Source organism: Chroicocephalus ridibundus, chromosome 2, assembly GCF_963924245.1.
Source record: "Chroicocephalus ridibundus chromosome 2, bChrRid1.1, whole genome shotgun sequence".
Classification (NCBI taxonomy): domain Eukaryota; kingdom Metazoa; phylum Chordata; class Aves; order Charadriiformes; family Laridae; genus Chroicocephalus; species Chroicocephalus ridibundus.
In genome coordinates, this window is record NC_086285.1 from 59,045,557 (window position 1) to 59,066,284 (window position 20,728).

General features: G+C 39.1%; 1 protein-coding gene across 4 annotated transcripts in view; it reads right to left on the bottom strand.

Moving 5' to 3' along the window:
* The window catches only part of TPK1 (thiamin pyrophosphokinase 1), a 306,866-nt gene that overhangs the window by 228,812 nt on the left and 57,326 nt on the right, over window positions 1–20,728 (bottom strand). Inside the window, exon 2 of one of the 4 annotated variants that reach the window (XM_063325636.1) lies at window positions 15,249–15,323. The exons of 1 other annotated variant lie outside the window; for it this stretch is intronic. In XM_063325636.1, the coding sequence (XP_063181706.1) occupies window positions 15,249–15,323 (75 nt within the window). Of the gene's footprint in view, window positions 1–15,248; window positions 15,324–20,728 lie in introns of those variants that run through there. 2 more of the 4 variants (XM_063325640.1, XM_063325638.1) reach the window with 2 other exon arrangements.

Genomic DNA, 20,728 nt, shown 5'->3' on the forward strand with positions numbered 1-20,728 from the left:
ATGTCTCCAGGCTACTTTGAAAAAGTATTCCTCACACATATTTATGTTTGGGTATATTACTACTTCAATGTTTCTCTCAGAATGCCCAGATATGCCATATATTCCCCAGAAAAATACAGCATGTCAGTCTTCCTACTCACCTTCTCTTTCAGCTGTTCCTAGTGTGGATGCAGAATACCTTTTCTAAATGCAATAAACCCGTGCCACAGCATTACCAATAGACTAAAACAACATCCTGAAAAAAACGTTGTTTTAATACAAGTAGATGAATGGTTGCTTCTCAGTCCCCGATCAACACAGGAACAATTTGTTTATTTCAGCACTGTATTTCAAATACTGAGTAAACTGGAAGATATCCCAGAAGTGGTTTAACGTTCATGTCATCACAGTATTGGTTGCTCAGAACACATATGTCTGAAACTTGGCTGTGGTGCCAGATGCTCCTTCCTACTGTTTCCCTCAGGATGTGGAAACATTTAGCACTTCAGAAATATCACAGATAGGGGACGTACTTGCAGTACATCAATTTCAAACACCAATCTCATTCTGGTAGTGGTTTCTAAATAGAAAGTCAGGTATGATGTGAGAACCAGAAACACCTCCTGACCTAGAAAAAAACTCTTAAGCGACCTTCTATAGAAACACGTGGCTAGAGAATCACTTATCCATATTTGGACCGAGAAGAAAAATTCTTCCACAGAGATGTCAGGGAAGGACTCACTGCGCTGATGCAAATCTGTCTGTGTCCCACTTTCATATCCTACTTTTTCTAGATTCCCTGGGGCAAGGTCAATAGCTCCTAAGTGATCGTAGAAAAAGAAATCACTGCAACTCCCAAGAGAGCAGACACTGAAATGGCTTCTGACCTCTCCACACAGAGGAAAAGTGTACTTGGTTTCCCAAACCAAAGCTAAAAAAATCTCCAGCCTGTATCAGAGTCGTTTTGTCTCTAATCACAGCATTATTTCTTACCATTCTCTGTAATTCTGATGACTTCAGCATGAAATCACCAGATCCACTGATAGCCACTACCTACTAGTGCGTAACGCGCACTTCTGCCTCTCACCTGAATGTCTACAGTGGTCTTGCAGTCTCGGTAAGAAAAAAGAACGTCCACACAAGTTCCTCTTTTACAGGCTTAACAACTGTGTCTATGAATGAAAAAAACCCACATCATTAAGCTTGAGTTGCTTCAACCAACCACACTAATTCAAGAAAATAGTGATATTCTTCTTTTATAAAACACAGGATCACAAAGAACATAGGAATAAGAAGATTATCAGGCTTAAAAACACCCCCAGAACATTCCAAACAAAATCTTTTACAGCTTCTTTTTAGCAGTGCATTCAGTTTGCAGGCAATGATTGTGCCATTCTTCTGCAGCTGGAAACGAGCTGGATACTTCTTTACTATAGTCAAACGTTACACATAAAATGTAAATCAAATTTGTTGCCCCAAACCATCCTCAAAATCCTTTTTTCCCAACCTTTTATGTCTAGCGAGGTGGGTTATCAACTACAGCATCCTGCATTCCCTTGATAAAGAAATGCCCTCAACAATGTGATGCTACTGCATCAGCAGGGACAAAGGTTCAACGTGCAGTTATTCATGTTATTTTGAGCAGTCCCAGAAGGGATAAGACAGCACACTTACCAAAAAAAAAAAAAACCAAAAACCAAAACCAAAAAAAAGACTTGCGGCAAACTTGAAGAAATTTTGCACACCTCTAACTTTAATATCTAAATGAGAACAGCAGCGGCATGCACTTGCAATATAAGAGAAACCTCTTTTAGTAAAGATTTATTAAGCTAATAACACTAGAGCCTACCTATTGTCCTGCACATTTTGAAAAAAGACACTTCATATGTATATTTAAATGGCCATAGATGAACAGTAGGTCACAAACAAAACTTAAAATGTTGAACTGCGTCAGCCAAATTGATAGTGCATTTATTATTTCTACACTTTCTTATACATTTTTGCATAGTCATTTCTGCTGCCAAAGCATTTCTAGAAGGTGAATACAAAGGATACCAAGAACTATAATCACTGAATGAAATACGACTGATGCATTAACGCTCACTCAAATCTATAGATCTAAAGAAAAAGCAATAAAATTAAATGCATGATTTAGAAGTAAGCTTAAATACTAAACTGATCTTAAATTCACTGAGGAAAGCAAACTTCACAAATCACTGCCAAGAGAACCGGCAATCTCCCTGCCAGACAAAAGGTCAACTTCAGATGCCTTGTTAATATGTATCTGGGTTTTACAAAGTTCTAATGAGAGTGTTGCTCTATGACAAAGGTGCAGAGGCCTACAAAAAAAAAAAGAGGTGGTCAAGGAAAACGACAACCAAGGCAAGTTCAAAATGAGATGACAGGTTTGCAGCCTCTAGGGTTTTAACCTCATTATCCTTCCCTCGTTGCTAAATAGAAGAAGAAGATTTGAGATGGCTAGTTGAAAAGACTTGAGGTAGAAGACAGATAATACTGAGACTAAATAAAGCAGATTAACTGTAGATACCAGCTGGCACAAGATTCACTTGCCTCTTGGTTTTGCAATAAACTGGCCAAGGAAACAGCAGAGAAAATAACCTCACCTTTGGGCTGCTATTCAGCCCTCCCCACCTCCTCAGTTTTAGGTACCTAGCAGATATATCTACATTTCTGTAGAGACCCAGAAGACAACTCAGATCTCTGTCCATTGACTAAGAAGAAAACACTGGTACCAACATAAGAAAATAAGAAACTCCAGCTAAATGTCCCCAAGTTAAGCGAGATATAACTGGCAGACTCAGTGAATTATTACTTAAGCAAAATGGGAAGTGCAATTTGAAACCTTGTCAGCATGACACTTAGTGGATATTTGCTGTCTCATCCACCCTCTTACACTTTGTCTTCTCTTTCAGGAAGCAGAGGGAAAGACAGATTCACAAAAGGGAGACTGCGGCCAAACTATCTAATATCACGGTTTTTTATATTACACCAAGGACAATGTATAGACAAATTGGAAGAACCAGTCTGCTTCCATAACATGTTGATATTCCCAGGAATTAAAATTGGTTGTAATCCCTCTTTGCCTGACCTAATCTTATTTCCTAAAAGGTATGGATTATACAGTAATGCTCTGTGTACTGTGGCATATTCCTCTCCCTTTCTCTCTGCCCATGTCTTTGCTCACTCTCCTTTCCCAGCGTAACTTTTGAAACATTTATCCAACTTCAAAAAACAAACCAAGAAGCCCAGTCTCCAAAATACAAACTTCCTTTGACTATGAAAAACAGGCAGGTAAATAGTGTGAACCAAACCAGACAGTTCTGTAAGATATTCAGAGAGTTCAACAGGCTCAAGGTTCTTGGTGAGACTACTATTCCTGGCAGAAGCTTCTTCTGATGGTCTAAAGCCTTTCATGCAATTAAATACACCTTTTGATATCACATAACAGCCTTGCTGTTTGTCAAAATGATTACATAGCTCAGCTAAACAGAGTTGACACACGATCTGTGTCACGCTCAGGTCAACTCATTTGGCAATGATCGTATGTTGTGACTTCTTGAGGACATTTTGCTGATATTAATCACTTTCTCTAGAAACCTCATAAAAAAAAAAGTCATATTCCTGATCTGTAATTACTTCACATCTTTCTACCATGAAAAGGTCTCAGTCTGAATGACCACACAGGCTCCTTTGAATGCAGCACCTGCCACAGAGGACATGATTTTCCACACCTTGTGAAAGGAACACCAATTCCATCATTTGCCTCATTATCATCTGGAAAGAACAGGAGCAACATTTACTCAAACTGGGATAGGAAAAAATAGCTACGAAAATTAGAGAGACACGATTTCAGTGTTTCTTCTCTGATGTAGACCTATCTAGAAAATTCCTCTCCTGACTCGAAAATTCTAAACTTGTAGATTTTACAGATTGAGAGAATATACCGCATTGCTGCTTTGTAAGGGTTTGTTCACTGTCATGCACTGCCTGAAGAGTAAGGGACTTAATATTTTTCCTCCTAGGAATAAAAAGTATAATTCTCATTCCCTTTATCTTGGATAAGATGTCAAGACAGTACGTGGACTGTTCAAACATTCAGTGTTTCAGTGGTTTTAAATCAAGATGAAACATAGGCCAACCTGTTAAGAATTGCTGCATGACTGCATGCCTCAGATACTCAGTGCTCAGATTCTCTCCCAGTCCTAGGTCGGTAAAAGAAAAGGCTGGGATGTATTTTAGAGGGAGAGTCAGAGTCCCCTGAAAGCCAGAGCCCATTTAAGATGTCAAATTGGGCAATCAAAACCAAAAGATCATCAAAGTCTCTTTCTTTTGGAAGGATCTATGGAAGGATCTTCGGATTCTACGATGGCACGACTGGGTGGGTAGATGAGGGGAGAGCAATGGATGTTGTCTGCCTTGACTTCAGCAACGCTTTGACACCACCTCCCATAACATCCTCATAGGTGAGCTTAGAAAGTGTGGGTTAGATGAGAGGACAGCGAGGTGGATTGAGAACTGGCCGAATGGCAGACCTCAGAGGGTTGTGATCAATGGTGCAGAGTCCAGATGGAGGCCTGTAGCTACCGGTGTTCCCCAGGGGTCAGTACTGCATCCAGACCTGTTCAACACATTCATTACACATTCATTAATGATCTGAATGAGCGTAAAGAGTATATCCTCAGCCAGTTTGCTGATGATACAAAACCAGGAGGAGTGGCGGACACACCAGAAGGCTATGCCGCCATGCAGTGAGACCTGGACAGGCTGGAGAGTTGGGCAGAGAGGAAACTGATGAAGTTCAAGTGTAGGGTTCTGCACCCAGGAATAAGCCCATGCATCAGTACAGGTTAGGGACTGACCTGTGTTGTTCTGGTGGATAAGTTGACCACGAGCCAGCAATGTGCCCTTGTGGCCAAGAAAGCCAACGGTCTCCTAAGGCACATTAAAAAGAGTGTAGCCAGCAGGTCGAGGGAAGTCATCCTCCCCCACTACTCTGCCCTAGTAAAACCGCATCTGGAGTAATATGTCCAGTTCGGGGCTCCTCAGTTCAAGAAAGACAGGCAAGTAGTGGAAGGAGTCCAGCGGAGGGCTACAAAGATGATCAAGGGGCTGGAGCACCTCTCTTATGAGGAAAGGCTGACCTGGGTTTGTTTAGCCCGGAGAAAAGAAAACTGAGAGGGGATCTCATCAATGCTTATAAATATCTAAAGGGCAGGTGTCAGGAGGATGGGGCCAGACTCTTTTCAGTGGTGCCCAGTGACAGGACAAGGGGCAACAGGCACAAGCTGGAACACAGGAAATTCCCTCCCAACATGAGGAAAAACTTCTTTACTTTGAGGGTAACAGAGCACTGGAACAGGCTGCCCAGAGAGGTGGTGGAGTCTCCTGCACTGGAGATATTCAAAACCCACCTAACCTGCTCTAGGTGAACCTATCTTTTCATAGGCTAAATAACTTATTAAAAATCCTTTGTAAAAATCTTAAGATTATTGTTTAAGTGTAGAATTGGCATAGCCCCAAATTAATTTTAAGTCAGTGTGACAGCATATTACAAATGTGTGCTCTCTCTTAGCCACTAATGTTACCCAACAGAGCAGTCTAGATGCACTCTGAGCCTCTCCAGTTCTTTAACTTCAAAATACTTGGGGCCACGTCAAAAGTTCGCAAAGTCTAATCAGTCCCTCTTTCTCCATTCCTCTTCAAATGAAACCCATTTCAAGAGTGACGTTCTAGACTTTACCATCTAATCTAACCTGACTATCAATTATTCATAGCTTATTAAATCTCATAAACACCAAGCTAATACTATGCACTACCAGAAGCTAGGAGCTAAAGCAAAGTGCTTGATGCAGGTAACATGACAAAGGTTGAAATAAAGTGTGTGTTCAGAAATAAGCAAAAACTTAGTTACCTGCTGAACAACTCATGTTACCAGAAACAGAAGTCCCAAGGAGCCACAGCCTGGGATCTGAACACAAACAGCAAGGCTTTGAAGTTCAAAGCAGCTGGGATTTTGAAAAATAAACTCCAACAGAATAATATTGATACTCTACAGCACGAATTACTTCAGTGCTAATGCAGCTTACATTGAACCAACCATCATTCTTGTGCTGCTAACAATACCGTATCCAGGTCATCTAAGTTAATGTTAAACTTTATTTCAGTGAAAACAGTTTTAAAGCAAGATTTTTATGAAGGTCTGAGCCAAATTAATTCAAAGTAACTGAAGGAATATTGACATCAAGAGCCTTTACATCAAGCTCCTAGTCATAAAGCTTCCAACAATGGAAGATGATAATAAAACACTTCTAAAAATTATTGGTTGTCCCTGATATTTCTGAGGTCAATGGAATTTTTCGGAATGAAAAACCTATGACAAATGTTTTCTTTCTGCTCCAATGTGATTCACTGTCAATAAAACTGAAGTCAGGCTCCTGTATGTCACCATGTACCCTCAGTGTATTAGATAAAGAGTTAACTTGTGAGAGAAAAGGTGTTCTATTTTTATGTGCTAAGTTTTTGGATGGTGTAAATACGTGAAACTGAATCAAACTCAACAGAGCTTCATCCATTTAGATAAGCAAATCTTTGATGCAAACAGAAATAAACAAGTCAAAAACCCCAACCCTACTCCAAAGTTCTAATATGGAATTGTTCAACTAATATGGATGTTCAACAGCTGAACATCCATGCTCTATCCCATACATTAACAGAGGAAACAAACTAAAATAAATTCATAAAATCCTCAAATCTTTCTTATAATCTGTCATGCTCAGGTAATATAATTAACACCGTACATAGCTCCTTTGGTTCATCCCAACAAGATGCAGTTCATACCAAATCCAGCAAAGTACCTGATCACTTACTTTTGGTATGTCAAGCATAAGAATAACCCCCATGAAGTCAGACTTAACTGTTTACTTGGTATCAATAGGAACTATTTTCTTCTTACTAAAACTCTTAGTACCTAGTCTCTGACTAGGTACATAAAGTGAGGAGCCCAGATCTCCAGTAACTCTTGAAAAACTCTGGTCTTTGCCTAGGAATAAACACCATCATGATCCCAAACTCAAACACAACACATGTGCATGCATACCACACAGACAACATTCTGAAAAACATAACACCAAAATACATTAAAGAAGCTTAGAAGTAGTGACGCTATAGAAGGCAGTTAACAAAAAAAGAAAGGATGAGAGAGAAAGCTAGCTTTGACACCTTTGACACAAGTCCATCAATCATTTTAGAACTTCTATGGTATGTCATGTGACAAGATAGCTAACCAATTACACATTATAAAAAAAAAAAATATCCCACTATCTGTTTTCAAATGTAAATGCACATAGTATTTTTGGTATTATAATTATGTACTGCTATAATCTAACAAAACAGCACACCTGTACAAAAGAACAGAGGCAATGAATAGAGCAGAGCAGAAAAGTTAACTATTTTCTGACTTACATTAATTTAAAGTTCAATTTTAATACTCGATAATATGAGTGAGCCCAGGACAGTACGTAAATCATTTAGATGAGAAAACCAACAATCCAACATCCATGTTCTTGAACAACTGATGTCCCTTCAGGCACTGAAGACAGAGGATGGTGAACACTCCATCAGCCACGTAGCCAATAAATACTAGCATAGTCTTGACTTATTATAGAAGAGTTAAACTGTTCACTGGCTGTGTTACTCATTATTACAATCATGGTAATAAAGTAATCAAAAACTTCTAATATTCAAAAGCTGGAAACATAACTAGATTTAAGTAAATTAAAAAGAAGAGATCCACTTTTAAAAATCAGTCACCATTTGAAATAAACTCTGGACCAAGATTAATGGTGAGGTGTTTGTATCAACATAGGCGTTTTTTAAAAAAATTTAAAAGTAAAAAAATAATTTTAAAAAAGGTTTCTCTGCCCCAAGGCAACCCTAGAGTAAGAGAAAAAGGAAGACTATAGAACAGTGGTTTGATCCAAAGGCCATCACAGACAGTGACAACAGCAACCCTAGATATCATCCATCTTTTACATGACCTTACACCTTCACCCTAGTAGAAGATTCATGCTAAACTCTAGCTATGAATATAATACTTTTCCCTTGTAGCGACTCCCAGAGAAACAATCTTTTTAAACACTTCTCACTGCGTAGCCTGAGGCAGTGAAAATCCAAGTGTTCCCTTTATGGGACTGAGAATCTGCCCTTTTCTGTCACAGGTCTTTCTTACGCTAACCTCACGCATTCACCCCTGCTCTCTGGGTTCATTCCCAGGACCCTTTCTCTTGTTAAATCACTAACAAAATGAGCTATTAATCTTCTTTTTTTCCTATGGCCTTATGCTTCCCTTTTTGCTTGGGCTGCTCTAAAGTATCCTCTTGACAATATTTCCCAAAGGTCCTTCTTTCTACCATCCTCTGGGAAACATCATGGTAACAAGATATATAGGATGATGCTATCAAAGGCTTCTATATAGCAAATCTTGTGACAATAGAACTCCCCTAACGGGATTTGCATTCCAGCTCAATACAAAAAAGCACTGTAGTAACAACCCTTTTTTTTTTTCTTGTGCTGTAATAATCTGTTATGCTTTTCACTAGTACTTCAAAGTAATTCTCTATTGTTCTGTTACTCTGAACTTCAGCTCAGCAGGGTTCAGCTTTTCAAAGCATCACAGAGGGGAATCTTAATTACTCTTTTTTTTTTTTTTTTTCAAACAAAATCTCAAATCCATTAAACAAATAAAAATTCCTCTTAGATCTCAGAATTTCCTGCTGCTGGATTTGCAGAGAATTAAAATCAACACAAAAAAAAAAAAAAAGCAGCTTAGTACATCTCAAATTTTATCTGAAGACCTCAGTTCTATCACAGCTACTACTATGGTAAGGAAACTTGAATCGGGCAAAAGGTCTGGAAGATTAGCTCTGTTCTCAGCTTTGCCTGTAACTACCTAAAAATCCACAAAAATCAGTGAGACTTACTTTTCAAAATGTCCACACACCTAGGCTACTTCTGGAGAGACCTGATTCCAGAGCAAAAAGGCCCTAACAATATATGTGTCACAAATGGGAGAATTTTACCATCTCTCTCGAGTTTTAAGCTTAGTTGTATGAAGACAAATGTAAACCTCCATGTCACCATTGAAAATCTGTTAGAGGTCAAGCTTACACACTGAGTCATGGGCAAAGCTTCGTCTAGAAGAACTTTATTCCCCAAATCCCTGCTAGTGCAAACTACTGCATGTTCTAAGATCTAGATATTACGTAGTGTTCAAGCTTAAAGCATGGTGTTAGCCAGCCCTGAACAGGGCCAAATTTTCCTGTTCCTAAAGTATATTGTAGATCCTCTACTCTCAAGAACACTTGAAATCACTTCTCTCACACTCCTGTAGTTGAAGGACATTAACTCATTGCATGCAGTCCAACAACAAGCACACCACTGTAAAAAATTGTTTTTTAAATCTAAATTGAGTGGCACAGAAAAACAAATTTAAGTTACTAAATACAAACTAGAAATTATGTTCCTGCTTTGATTCAAATGCGTAAAAATGAACTTCATTGTTGACTTATCAGGAGTCTAATATTACTCAGGGGAGAACAGAGTAGTTTAGCTGAGGCCAGCAGTAAGAGTTACTACTAGTCTGGACGCCTGCTGGAAAGTGCAATAAAGCATACAAGTCCATGCGACATCCCAATCACCATTTTTATGAACATTTTCCTATTTATTAATAGCAGCTGCTCTAAATTCACTCAAGTTTTATGCCAGCTGCCAATTCTGGGTCTAGTACAAATCTGAGATATATTACAAGTAGTTCAGCTAGAAATGAAAATAAAAGGTGAGAAAAAAGCGCAGCATATGCCAACAAGGCAAGTTCTTCATTGCTGACAGGCAAGAGGGCAAGTGAATGGCTGTATATACCAATAATTCCAGAAGTGTAGGTGAGTTCAACCACTGAAGACAATGGAGGAAGAGGTATCAATCAAGGATAAGAAAAAATGGCACCAAGAAGAGTCAGGTTATTTCCCTCCTGTTATCAAACTACAATATCCTTTTCTCTGCTATGAGACCTTCAAACTGTTCCAACTAATCTGTTACCTGAGTATATTTACCTGAGCTTTGCACTGCTGCTTGTATTTACATCTTATTTGCCTTTATACACAGCTCTTGGACCTCAATGGAAGACTTTCAAAATATCACTCACCAGTTATATTGCAGACAAAAGCATATGGAACATAACATGTAAGGAAGCATGTGGTGTTCAAAGACAGATGACTCTAAAATCCATGATACAAATTAGCACCTTTCCTTACTTGATTACTCAGGAAGAGGAGGTATTTTGTAATTCGTAGTCACCTCCAGGTGCTAACAATCCATTCATTAGCAGCATTTTCACCAAACAGTAGGCTGACCCTGTCGGGAAAGTTGCCTCACATTCAAGATGCTGTTTAAAATCCAATAGACACTTGGATTGTTGTAAAATGGTTATTGATAGAGATGGAAACTTGAAAAACTCAATTTATGGATAAGCAATCACAACAGATGTAGTGTAAGAAAATACCGTTTACATGAAGACAATCTAACACAAGTTTGGATTTGGGTATATTACACTGCTGCTGTAGAAGTCTGCTTCCTGCTATCTCAGTATAAAGACCGCCAAAAACACAATGCTGAAATCTCTAGGGTGAGCCACAAGTTTTTCCTCTTTTTGGCGTTCCTCTGTGGTCAAGATCTATGAAGTGTCATAAAATGCCTACATACTATGCCTCTAGAGAAGCTTAATAAGGAGAGATAGCTAGAGCCCAAATTCCTTAACTGAAAGGAATGGTCCATGAAAGACTATTTAGGGAAATACTCCTGAAGGACAGACATCTTTGCATCCCAGTCTCATAGATTTTAAACCAGAAAAGATTGATACAATAATGTCTCCTTCCCATCCGCTTGTCCAATAATTAAATACGCATCCCAGAAGTTGGGATTTAGTCAGCCTGTTCCAAAAGGATGTTGGTAGTTTATTCTAGTACATCAGCCAGAGACATTTGATAGCATGAACGGCTAATATTTAAAGTAGTTCAACTTGATCTGTTTGATTTAAGGATTTTGCAGAAAGCTTTATTTGCGGAAAAAGATCACAATCCTTTTGAGGAAGGCAAGGTGGCTAACGCATCACGACCACCCATGCAAATGTTTTCTTACCATAAAGCACGAGTGTAATAGTCTTCCTCTTCAGCCAAGCAGGACTGCATTAACCAATAGTTCAATTCTGCAACTGCATTTATCAGTAAAGCCATGGATATAAGAACAGCCAGCCAGAAGTTAAATGGAACCGAAAGGAAAAAACCTATTGTAATAGTCTTTCTCCCCTAGCTAATCCGAAGATGCTATTTAACAACAAACCTGCCATTCCCAGAAATACAGCACTGATGGGAACTTCATCAGAATCCTGTGGAATGTTGCCATTTTACTCTGATTCTCGAAACAATAATGTTATTTTGCAGAGCATAACTTCTTGCTCTTTGTAGCTGTCGTTGTCAACACGGAAAGTACAATGCACAGCCATTTAGCATGCTACCATCAAGTGATGACATGCAGACAATTCTGGATCATTTGAGTACTACAGCTTGTGAGGGCAACGTTTTCAGAAACAAGAAGCAATTTTCAGAGCCTGAATTTGAAAAAATTTTACACAGGCAATTTCTTAGCACTGCAATAATTCTTCACCTTTCCTGGTACTTCACTAGGGAGACACCAAAAAAACAAGCTCTTGCAATCGCTCGACATTTCTGTAATTCTTGGAATAAGTAAGTAATTGAATTTCTGATTAAAGAGATTTTGAAGTGCAGAATCCAAATCTCAATAACTTTCTTTTACTCTCTGAAAAGCCTCTTCTGTTTTCAGGCAGTAAAACCGAGGCCTGCGTGCTTTTCAAACATAACATAGAGAGAGCCTTCAGACCTTCAACTCACAGTCATTTCTGTTAAAGATATATTTACATTTGAAACCATTTGCAAAGCATCACCAGAGACTAACGTAAGCTGGAACTTTTTCTCCTACCATTTTTCTTTTTGGTAAACAGGATTCAAAACAGGAGCTAGAAACATCACTGAAATACAAGGAATTTAGGATGCGTGACAGGGTTAAGGTAAGGCCCTACTGGATCCAGTCTTACAGGAACCTCCCAGACACAAAAGCACACGGCTCTGAAAAAAGCAGGGCCCTGTCTCTTCCACATATTTTCCACCATTAGGATAAGGACGGTGAGGGAAGCCGTACGGCTTCCACTAGTGAAAATGGCTGCAGTAACAGCTACAGTCAGAGCACTTTTGATGGATTTGACTGCTCCCAGCCTTGTGATTACTCAGTGTATTCCCAACCCTCTGTATCCACCTCACCTTCCCATACTCAGTCTCTTTATATCAGCTTCACTTATCGTGAGACCTTTTTCCCATACCTGTTCCCCTTTACTGTCTCTTCTCTTCAATTTCTTTTGCCATGTGGCTTGTCCCCTTTCTACTATACCCAACCAAATAAATCCTTCCGTGAACTACCAGTGTTTTCTGCCATGTTATTCTTCTTTGTGCTTTTGCAAAGTATTCCTTCTCCAGCATTTCATCCATTCCACCTTTAGGAGAGCACTAATACTATATGACTACAATCAATACAAAAAGAAAGTGTTCTAGATTGGTTTACTACAATAATTAATATAATAGACTAAAATCACGGTCATCTTTAGCTTATAATACCTCACTGTTGTCACTTAGCCAGCTTGTATGGTAAGAGTGGTAAAAGCTGTCCCCTGGAAGTGAAGACATCAGATTTCGATGTCCTTCACAAAGCACAGGGAAGGAAGTTCATGCAAACTTGTACAGATTGAAATAGTTCTTTTCAAAGTATGTCAGTAAAAATAGATTTCATGCAAGTCTGTAATAAGACAAAGGCTAATTAGCTGCAACCACTTTTTCTTGAGGTCATGACGAGTTACACCTGGGATGATTTTAGCCTAGAATAGCCACACTTATCAATGTGATTTTTATTTTTTTTTTAAACTCAGGACATATCACATCACACCTTCTTTTTCACTTGATGCTAAAGTGACAGGGCTAATGAAACAAGTTACTTTGATAGGACACAACCTATTTGAAAATAACATGTCTCAGGATTCAGTACTTGGTATAACACCCAAGACTGCTTTAACTTAGAGATGTCGGTCAGTATTTTAACTTTTTTTTCTTCTGCATTTTTTTTCTCCGTTGTTCCCCACCCAGTTTGTGTAGCTGGCAATATTCTTTGGATCAACAGACCCATTGTTTCCTTCTCACCACTCCTTTATGAGATCTCAAGCATATACAGCTAGTCATCAAGCACTGTTTCTAAGGATGTTGCATTCTTACAGACCTTCTTTCAGTTTACATACCAAAACCCCCAGGTTCTCCTAGTTCTGCAACAGTGTCTCTGCTGAAACTCCTTCGGAAGCAGGATCCAGGAGGCACAAGGCCGCTGACGCCTACAGAAGGATACTACACCTGCACTAGGATTGTCAGTTGCCAAAAGCTTGTCCTGGATTCACTGCGGTTTACCGAAGCCAAGATGTTTTGAAAAAAAAAAAACGTTTCGGGTTCACTATGTCACCACCTTCCTCTGTCATTTACTTAGAAAATATCCATCTATTTCTGAAAGTACCCTAACAGCAAAAGTCTTATTAGCTTAAGTAGGACTTCAGCTTATAATTCCCACAGACTCTTTGAAAAACTATCCACAGCACCAGTAATTACTTTCATCACGGTTATGCTCAGAGGACAGAAACCTAAGACTGTCTTCAAGCAAGACAGTCTGTAGTCTACTCAATTTTATTCAACTTCTTATCCCAACCCTTCTCTGAAGCACTACAGCTAAGGGCCCATTGGTGTTACAGTAAGAAGCACTCCATGCCCCAAGAGCTACCCTGCACAGGTTTGATTGCAAGAGGAAGACTTAAAATTCCAAAGGACAGACAAAAAAAGTCTGATTAACAGAACACAGCACAAAAGCAACACGTGCAAGGTACTGCAAGACCCTAAATACTGCCAAACTGTGCACCTCTGGTTTGCTCTCACTCTTTTTTAATCTCAACCCTCAAAAGACAGGGAAGGTGACGCAAAGAAATGATGAAAATACTTGGAAAAGTATTGAAAAGATGAAAATACTTACCCTCCTTGCCATCATTATTTAACACAGAGTATGTCTTTCAGTGCATCTTTTTAAATCAAAAAACATGTAGAATCATATCTAGAGAATACTCTTGCAGCCCTTCCACCAAGCATCTCTTGCTGCCGTTTCCTGCTGATATTGCAAGTGAAAGAGAGCCTGTTTGGGGTACAGGGCTCATTCAGACGCTTGGAATCGTCCTGCAAGTCTCTCCTCCTTTTCTCACTTCTCTGCCTATATAGGCACCTGGTTTCGGTTTACTGGAGTTAGGTGATATGAATACATCTTTCCCCGCTTCATCCCTTACTGCAATTCCTTTTAACCGTACAGCGACCCCCTGCCAGCCCTTATGCCTATGGTGAAATCAAATAGCTCTATCTGCCCCAGTCAGTTAAGAGGAATCTCTCTGCAAGGTTCCCAGCCTGGTAACAAGTTAGAGACAGTTCCTGCGGTTTGTCAGAAAGCTTCTGAAGGACTACATATCTGCACTGGAGGAACTAATAGCTCCGAGCTTGTAAAGATTTATAGATCTGCACAAAATGTCAGTAAATCTGCAGCTATCATACCAGAGATGATGATTAGCACTGTGCATATTCAACAAAGGAGTGGTGAAATCTGATTTGCATATTTCTGACACGCACGCAAATTTCCATCGCTTTCACAACATAGTATCTGCATGGCTCATTTTATTTTGATTAAAATTAACACATTTCACTGATGACCTTTAAAGCAATGCTCGCTTCCGGACTCTTAAATGCACCATTGATCTACTACACTTTGTCAGCAAAACAATGATCATTCCTAAGATGCCTCTGAAAAGCTACAGTCTCACACAGATCAGTCCATAAAGTTCCCACTGACGTAAGCAATGCAGAGATGCAGAATTTGCATAATCAGCTCATTTGCTGCATTCAGCAACAAGGGACACATTCTGCCGAATCACACCCTCACCAGAAGGTTGCTCCAGTTAAGAGCAAATTGCCACATTGCAATTCAACAGACATGAAGTACATTAGCTGGGTAGCAGCTAAGTAAATAAGCAAATGAAGATGTATGTAAGTTATTATTACCTTTGCTCCACAGACAATGAAAATGACCTTTGTCGAAAGGCTGGTTCAGAATCAGAAGGCAAAACTTCAGGTTTCCTGTAAGACAAATGTTGATTCTTATTAGCGAGAATATTGATTTTTTTCCCCCCTTATTTTCTTTATTTTGCTTTTGTCATATTAATTTTAGTCCAACCACCTCAGAGCAACTCCACCAGTTTCTTCGCTTCTCAGGTTTCATCATTTTCAGATAGAGAAGCTGCCAGAACTTCATTAGACGACTTTTACTTGGTAGGATTTTGCTAAACATTTAATTTATAAGTGACTTTTACCCACCGAAGGCCATGCTCAACAGGACCCCGCATCTATACAGGTCTCTTATTTAATCTCCCACTGGCTGCTGCCGAATGGATGCAGCATTTACTGATATTAGCTTTGCCCTGGCCTCTCTTAACAGGGAAGGCTGTAGCTGACTCCATATGAAGCCGTCTCTAGGTCCAGTATTCCACCCTCCTGGTGGATGCAGGACCCTTGCTACCATCCGTGGCTTCTGTGCCTACGTTTTCATATCACGTAGAAGCTCTAATTGTGGTAGATGCTTTACAAATACAGAATGAAAGGCCATGTCCAAGGAGCTCAAAATCAAAGCTAGTAAAAGCAGAAGTGAATTTTAGCCTGTGTTATCTAGGTGATACCGCAGACTAAAAATCTCAGTAGATTTCCCAGCAGCTTGAACTGATCCAACAGTCTGAATGGGCTCCTAAAGCCCCCTGCCCTAGCAATATGCCCATTGTGAAGGTTGATAATAAACCTACAAATATAAAAGCCTTAAAATACAAGGATTTATGATATGGCACACTTTGGTTTCAAAGAATAAATACATATATCTTATGATGGTTGCTTGTGCTGGGGTTTGGATTATTTCACTTCCTAATTATCTTGCCAATCACATAGGAATACAAGTTTCCCCTGGAGCTTGATATCCTTAGGCAACCAGGTTAATGAAGTATTATTTGGTCATGTCAAGTCACTGTAAGTGCAAAAAGAAAACCTCTATGACTAAAAAGGCTTTGGGGCTTTTGAGCAGATCCAGTATAGCAGGAGGCAGAAGGCTACAGGTAATGCTCTGGCTTATGCCATATGATGTTACCAGGGAAAATACAGATGGTGAAAGTCCTGAAGGTGCAGGAACATCTTAAGGTGGGAGTGGGGAGAGGACAATCTTCAAAATCATGAATGGCTGCACTATTCTGCATCTTGCCTTTTGAGCGATTTGCGGTTTCTCCACTAACCCGTTCTATGCCTCAGTTCCCTTATCTGTAAATCAGAAGTTAACAGTATTGTCTTCCTTTGTAAGTATTTAAGAGAAACACTACTGAAGACCTAGATAATTTTTACTCCAGTAAAATGTCTACATGTTTACCACAGCTGCCTTCTGCCTGGTGCTTTCCAATTCCTTCCTACATGTCTTCCACTTGCATCTTTGCTGACGTGGTCCACACCTGTATTTAATTCCTGTATATATAGGGGAATAAATTTACTTTGAAAATAAAGGAGGGGTCAGGGGACCAACTAAACAAAGCAGAGTGAGAAAAAACTTCATCTTTGCTTAGTCTGAACAGTTTTGCCTTGTCCTTGAACTTTGAGAGAAAGGCAGAAAACAATACATTCAAACTAAGTGCCAATTTCCAGCTGCCTCGCAAAATGGGACCTCAGCAGCAGATATCCTAACGATGGTTAAGTGAGAAAGGCTGCCAACTCCTTATATTAAACATAATCATCTAGTGGTGCCCTCCACTGAAGTGAGCCAGCAAACATCACAGGTTCTTTCACTGATATGATAATACAAATAGACACAAATGCTGTACACCCGTTCCTGCTGGTGAATAACAAAAGGCATTTCTGCATCTGTTTTAAACCCTTAAGCAATATCAGCATATAGAAACACAGTAGCTTTTTAGCTTTTTTTTTTTTTTTTTTTGCACATCGGGAGGACTCTTGATATATTTTAAGATAAGTTTTTGAAACCAAGGCCTGGCTGTAGGTGTCCACACCAAGACTTCGGAGGCTGCTTTTCAGAGATGACACTTCCAAGAGCTTCCAGTGAGGCCTGTAAGAGCTGCTGGCTCTTACTTGTTCAGTTGTTGCAAAGAAGCAAAGAGGTAGATGCCCCCAGCCCACACAATTAGGAGGATTTTTATAATGTGTTTTGGGTTGTGGGTTTTTTTTAACCGCAGCTATGGGTTGAAAAAGTGGAGAAATGGAAATTATTGTTTCTCTTGCTTTTAGAAAAGTGAACATTCAAGTAATTTCAAACCACTGCAATTAATGCATGATAAAATGCTATGATTAATGCTACCAAAATGAGCCTAAATGTCAATATTTTAATAGTGCTCGCTGAGTTAATATAAAGCTGCACAAAGGGCTCAGTCCTTGGTAGATGTAAAACAGTAATAAAATTGGGCTGCAATAATTTACAACTATTGCCCTAAAAACTATTAATAAATTGGGACTTCTGATGGCAAAGACCACGTCAACGGACAGAATATGTAACATCCATCACTCTGAAAAAAACTGATGAGAGCTCACTGTGCCACTGCTCCGAGCGTTCTACTGGCTATCCGTTTGAAAACAAATCTACTTCAAGGCCATTTATCTTTAAAAGCCCTTAACAAATTAGGAAGCATCTATCTCCTGGACTGTCTGCCCATCCATTTTTCACAAAGATAATTAGCACCCTGACCCAACCATTAACAAAATTGTGCTCTGTTTGGACTAATGGGAAAGAGAATTCTGTAAGCAAGCATTCAGCAGCAAAAATAACTTATCCCCAGATATGGATGTCTCCACTGAAGAAGCTTTTGTTGGCCTTTTGTTAGAGGCAGAACAAGTAAGTTGGTTTCTTGCATAGTTTCTTCCATTTTTAGTATAATTTTCTCTTTCATTATGTACTTTTCTTGCAGCTTTTGCAGACTGAGTGAACTCAGCCATCTGCAGCACAAGCAGAAAAGAATAAATTCCTCCATACAAAACCTCTAGCTTATTCTTCATGTTTACATCAACACAGAGAATGAATGGAGCCAAGTTCCACAGTGTAAGTCCTCTTGTAAAGGAATCAGCCATGCTGTAAGGCCTAATATCTACAGGACAGGAGGACAGAAAGATGACTAGAGGAAATTTTTACTTGCATTTAGGGAACCAAATTTGTTCATCTCCAGTCTTACCTGCTTGTTTTCCTATTTGCTGCTTATAAACCTTGCAGTCTTACAGGCATAACTTACAGACGTGTGTATTAACAGGCACACAACTACATCAACAGCCAGTTATATGCAAAAAAAATATAGTTTAAAAAAAAATCTTGTAGTGGACTTGGAAAATTCCTAGTCTTTGGATAAAACCAGATCATTTTAATTCTGCCAGAATGGTCAGAGAACCATTTCCTTACTTTCCTAGGCTGCAAATCAATCAACAGTCCCTACAAGTCCCCCTGGGACCATCAGTGAATAACCTCATCCTTTCTGAAAAGTTTTTTCCTTTCTCTGCTTTCCAACTTTTATTTAGCTGCACTTCTTTGATGAAACTTTTCTCATGGTTGCTTAGAAAGGACTTTAATCAAGGTGTTGCAAACGTCTCTGACAGCCTATGCAATGCCTTTCTACCCCATTTTAACTCACTCACGAGAATTCCAATATATTTTAGAGCACACATTTGCTATTCTAAAAACCTTCTTGGCTTCTCCCTGTCATATTATACTAATCTAGCTATTCTATAAATATTTATAATACCATTATGCATTTTTTTATTGATTTCCCCTTGTCACATGCCAGTCTTCAGGCTGTACGTCTGTCACAAAGCATATGCAAAAGGCATATATATTTTTAAAGACAACCTTTTCTCTGGTAGCCAACAAAATAATATATGCCCCTTCTTTGTTTCCTTTCAGTGTTTTAGAATAATATCGCTACAAGTTATTCCGTATACTGTGAGGTTCCTGGCTATTGAATTTTCTGAGGGGGCAAAAAGTTTTCATTGCTTCAAACACCAGGGCCTTTGGGAAAGATCACTGCTATTCCCAGTCTTTGTGAAACGATGTAAGCCGTAACACGCGATGGGGGGGATACACTGTGCTAGGATACCAGCATGCCTCAAGGTGCTAACGAAGTATGACTCCAAAGTCAGGGCTTCAACCACAGAAAGGGGCTTCCACTAAGCAATTCCTGTTTTGGTTTGTTGTTTGGTGTTTGTGTTTTACTGCTTGCCTGAAGAGGAGCCATTCCTTCCCTTTCTGATGATCTACCAAGCATCTTTCAAAACAAGGCAGATTTAGTACAGAGGAAGAAGGAGGAAAGAGGCAGGTAGTATGGGGGCAGAGGGATTTTACCATTAATAAAGTGTTTCATTAATTTGATCTAGCAAGTTGCAAATTGGAAGATGGTTATAAATTTTGAGACGATTTCTGTCCTGGTAGAAATACATCTAGATATCCAAGATGCTAACCGAGATCCCTTGGAAACATAATGCAGAGATTTGGGATACACATATTCCTGATCGCATAGATGGGAGTCCAAAGATACAGTGAACTTTGAGAGAGAAAAACGGGGAATGATCCCACTGAAAACTTCCTCCTGCTCACGTTGCAGGATGGGGAAAAAAAAAAAAAAAAGAAAAGTTATTTGATTTCCAGTACCATCATTCAGGAAATTCCTGTCCCGCAGATTCATTTTTTAAGTGAACAGTCACTGCCTACTTAAATGTCAGAGTATGTGGGAAGGGACAAGGCATTTTTTCACAATTCCAAACCAGTGACACTGATAAAAGACAGCTCAGCAACAGGCTGGGGCTGTTGAAGTTTCTTCTGCTGCAGAAGAATTAGCATTGAAATTGTGATTCTAAGAATTCCACCTAAGTTATATTTAGTGTGAGCCTATCATAATAAACCCTGAGGAAAGCAGCTAATGAAACCAGCAAACACTACAAAATACTGTTCATGCAGAACTACACGTTATTGCTACAGATGACCAAAGCAAAATTACTAAAGCGACTTGCGATGTTTTTGGCTTGAGGTTTGGTTTTGGTGTTGGTTTTGTGTTTGTTTGTTTTTTTTTTTTTTTTAATTAATACGTTAAACTCTCCTATTTAGTTGAAATACAGTCTACCAAAAAAATCAGAAAATATCAGCTTTTACTTTAAAAATTTTCTGTCCAGTGGGTGGATCGAAAAACTTGGCTCCTATGTAGTGCTAAGCACTACTAAGTCAAACAAAAACTAGAATGGGAACTTCTGCTCTTGGTGAAGCAGATGCCACTAATACGGTATAATTATGACATCACGAAAAAAAAATAATTCATTGCAATGAACTGGAGTGGACAATTTTAACAAACACTTAAGGAAAAAAGGTTGTAATACAGATAATTCTTAAATTAGGAACACGGCTATTTAAAGAATACTACTCTATTGATAAAGTCACTCACATTCTTGCTTAAATGAAAGCTCATGTAGAAAAA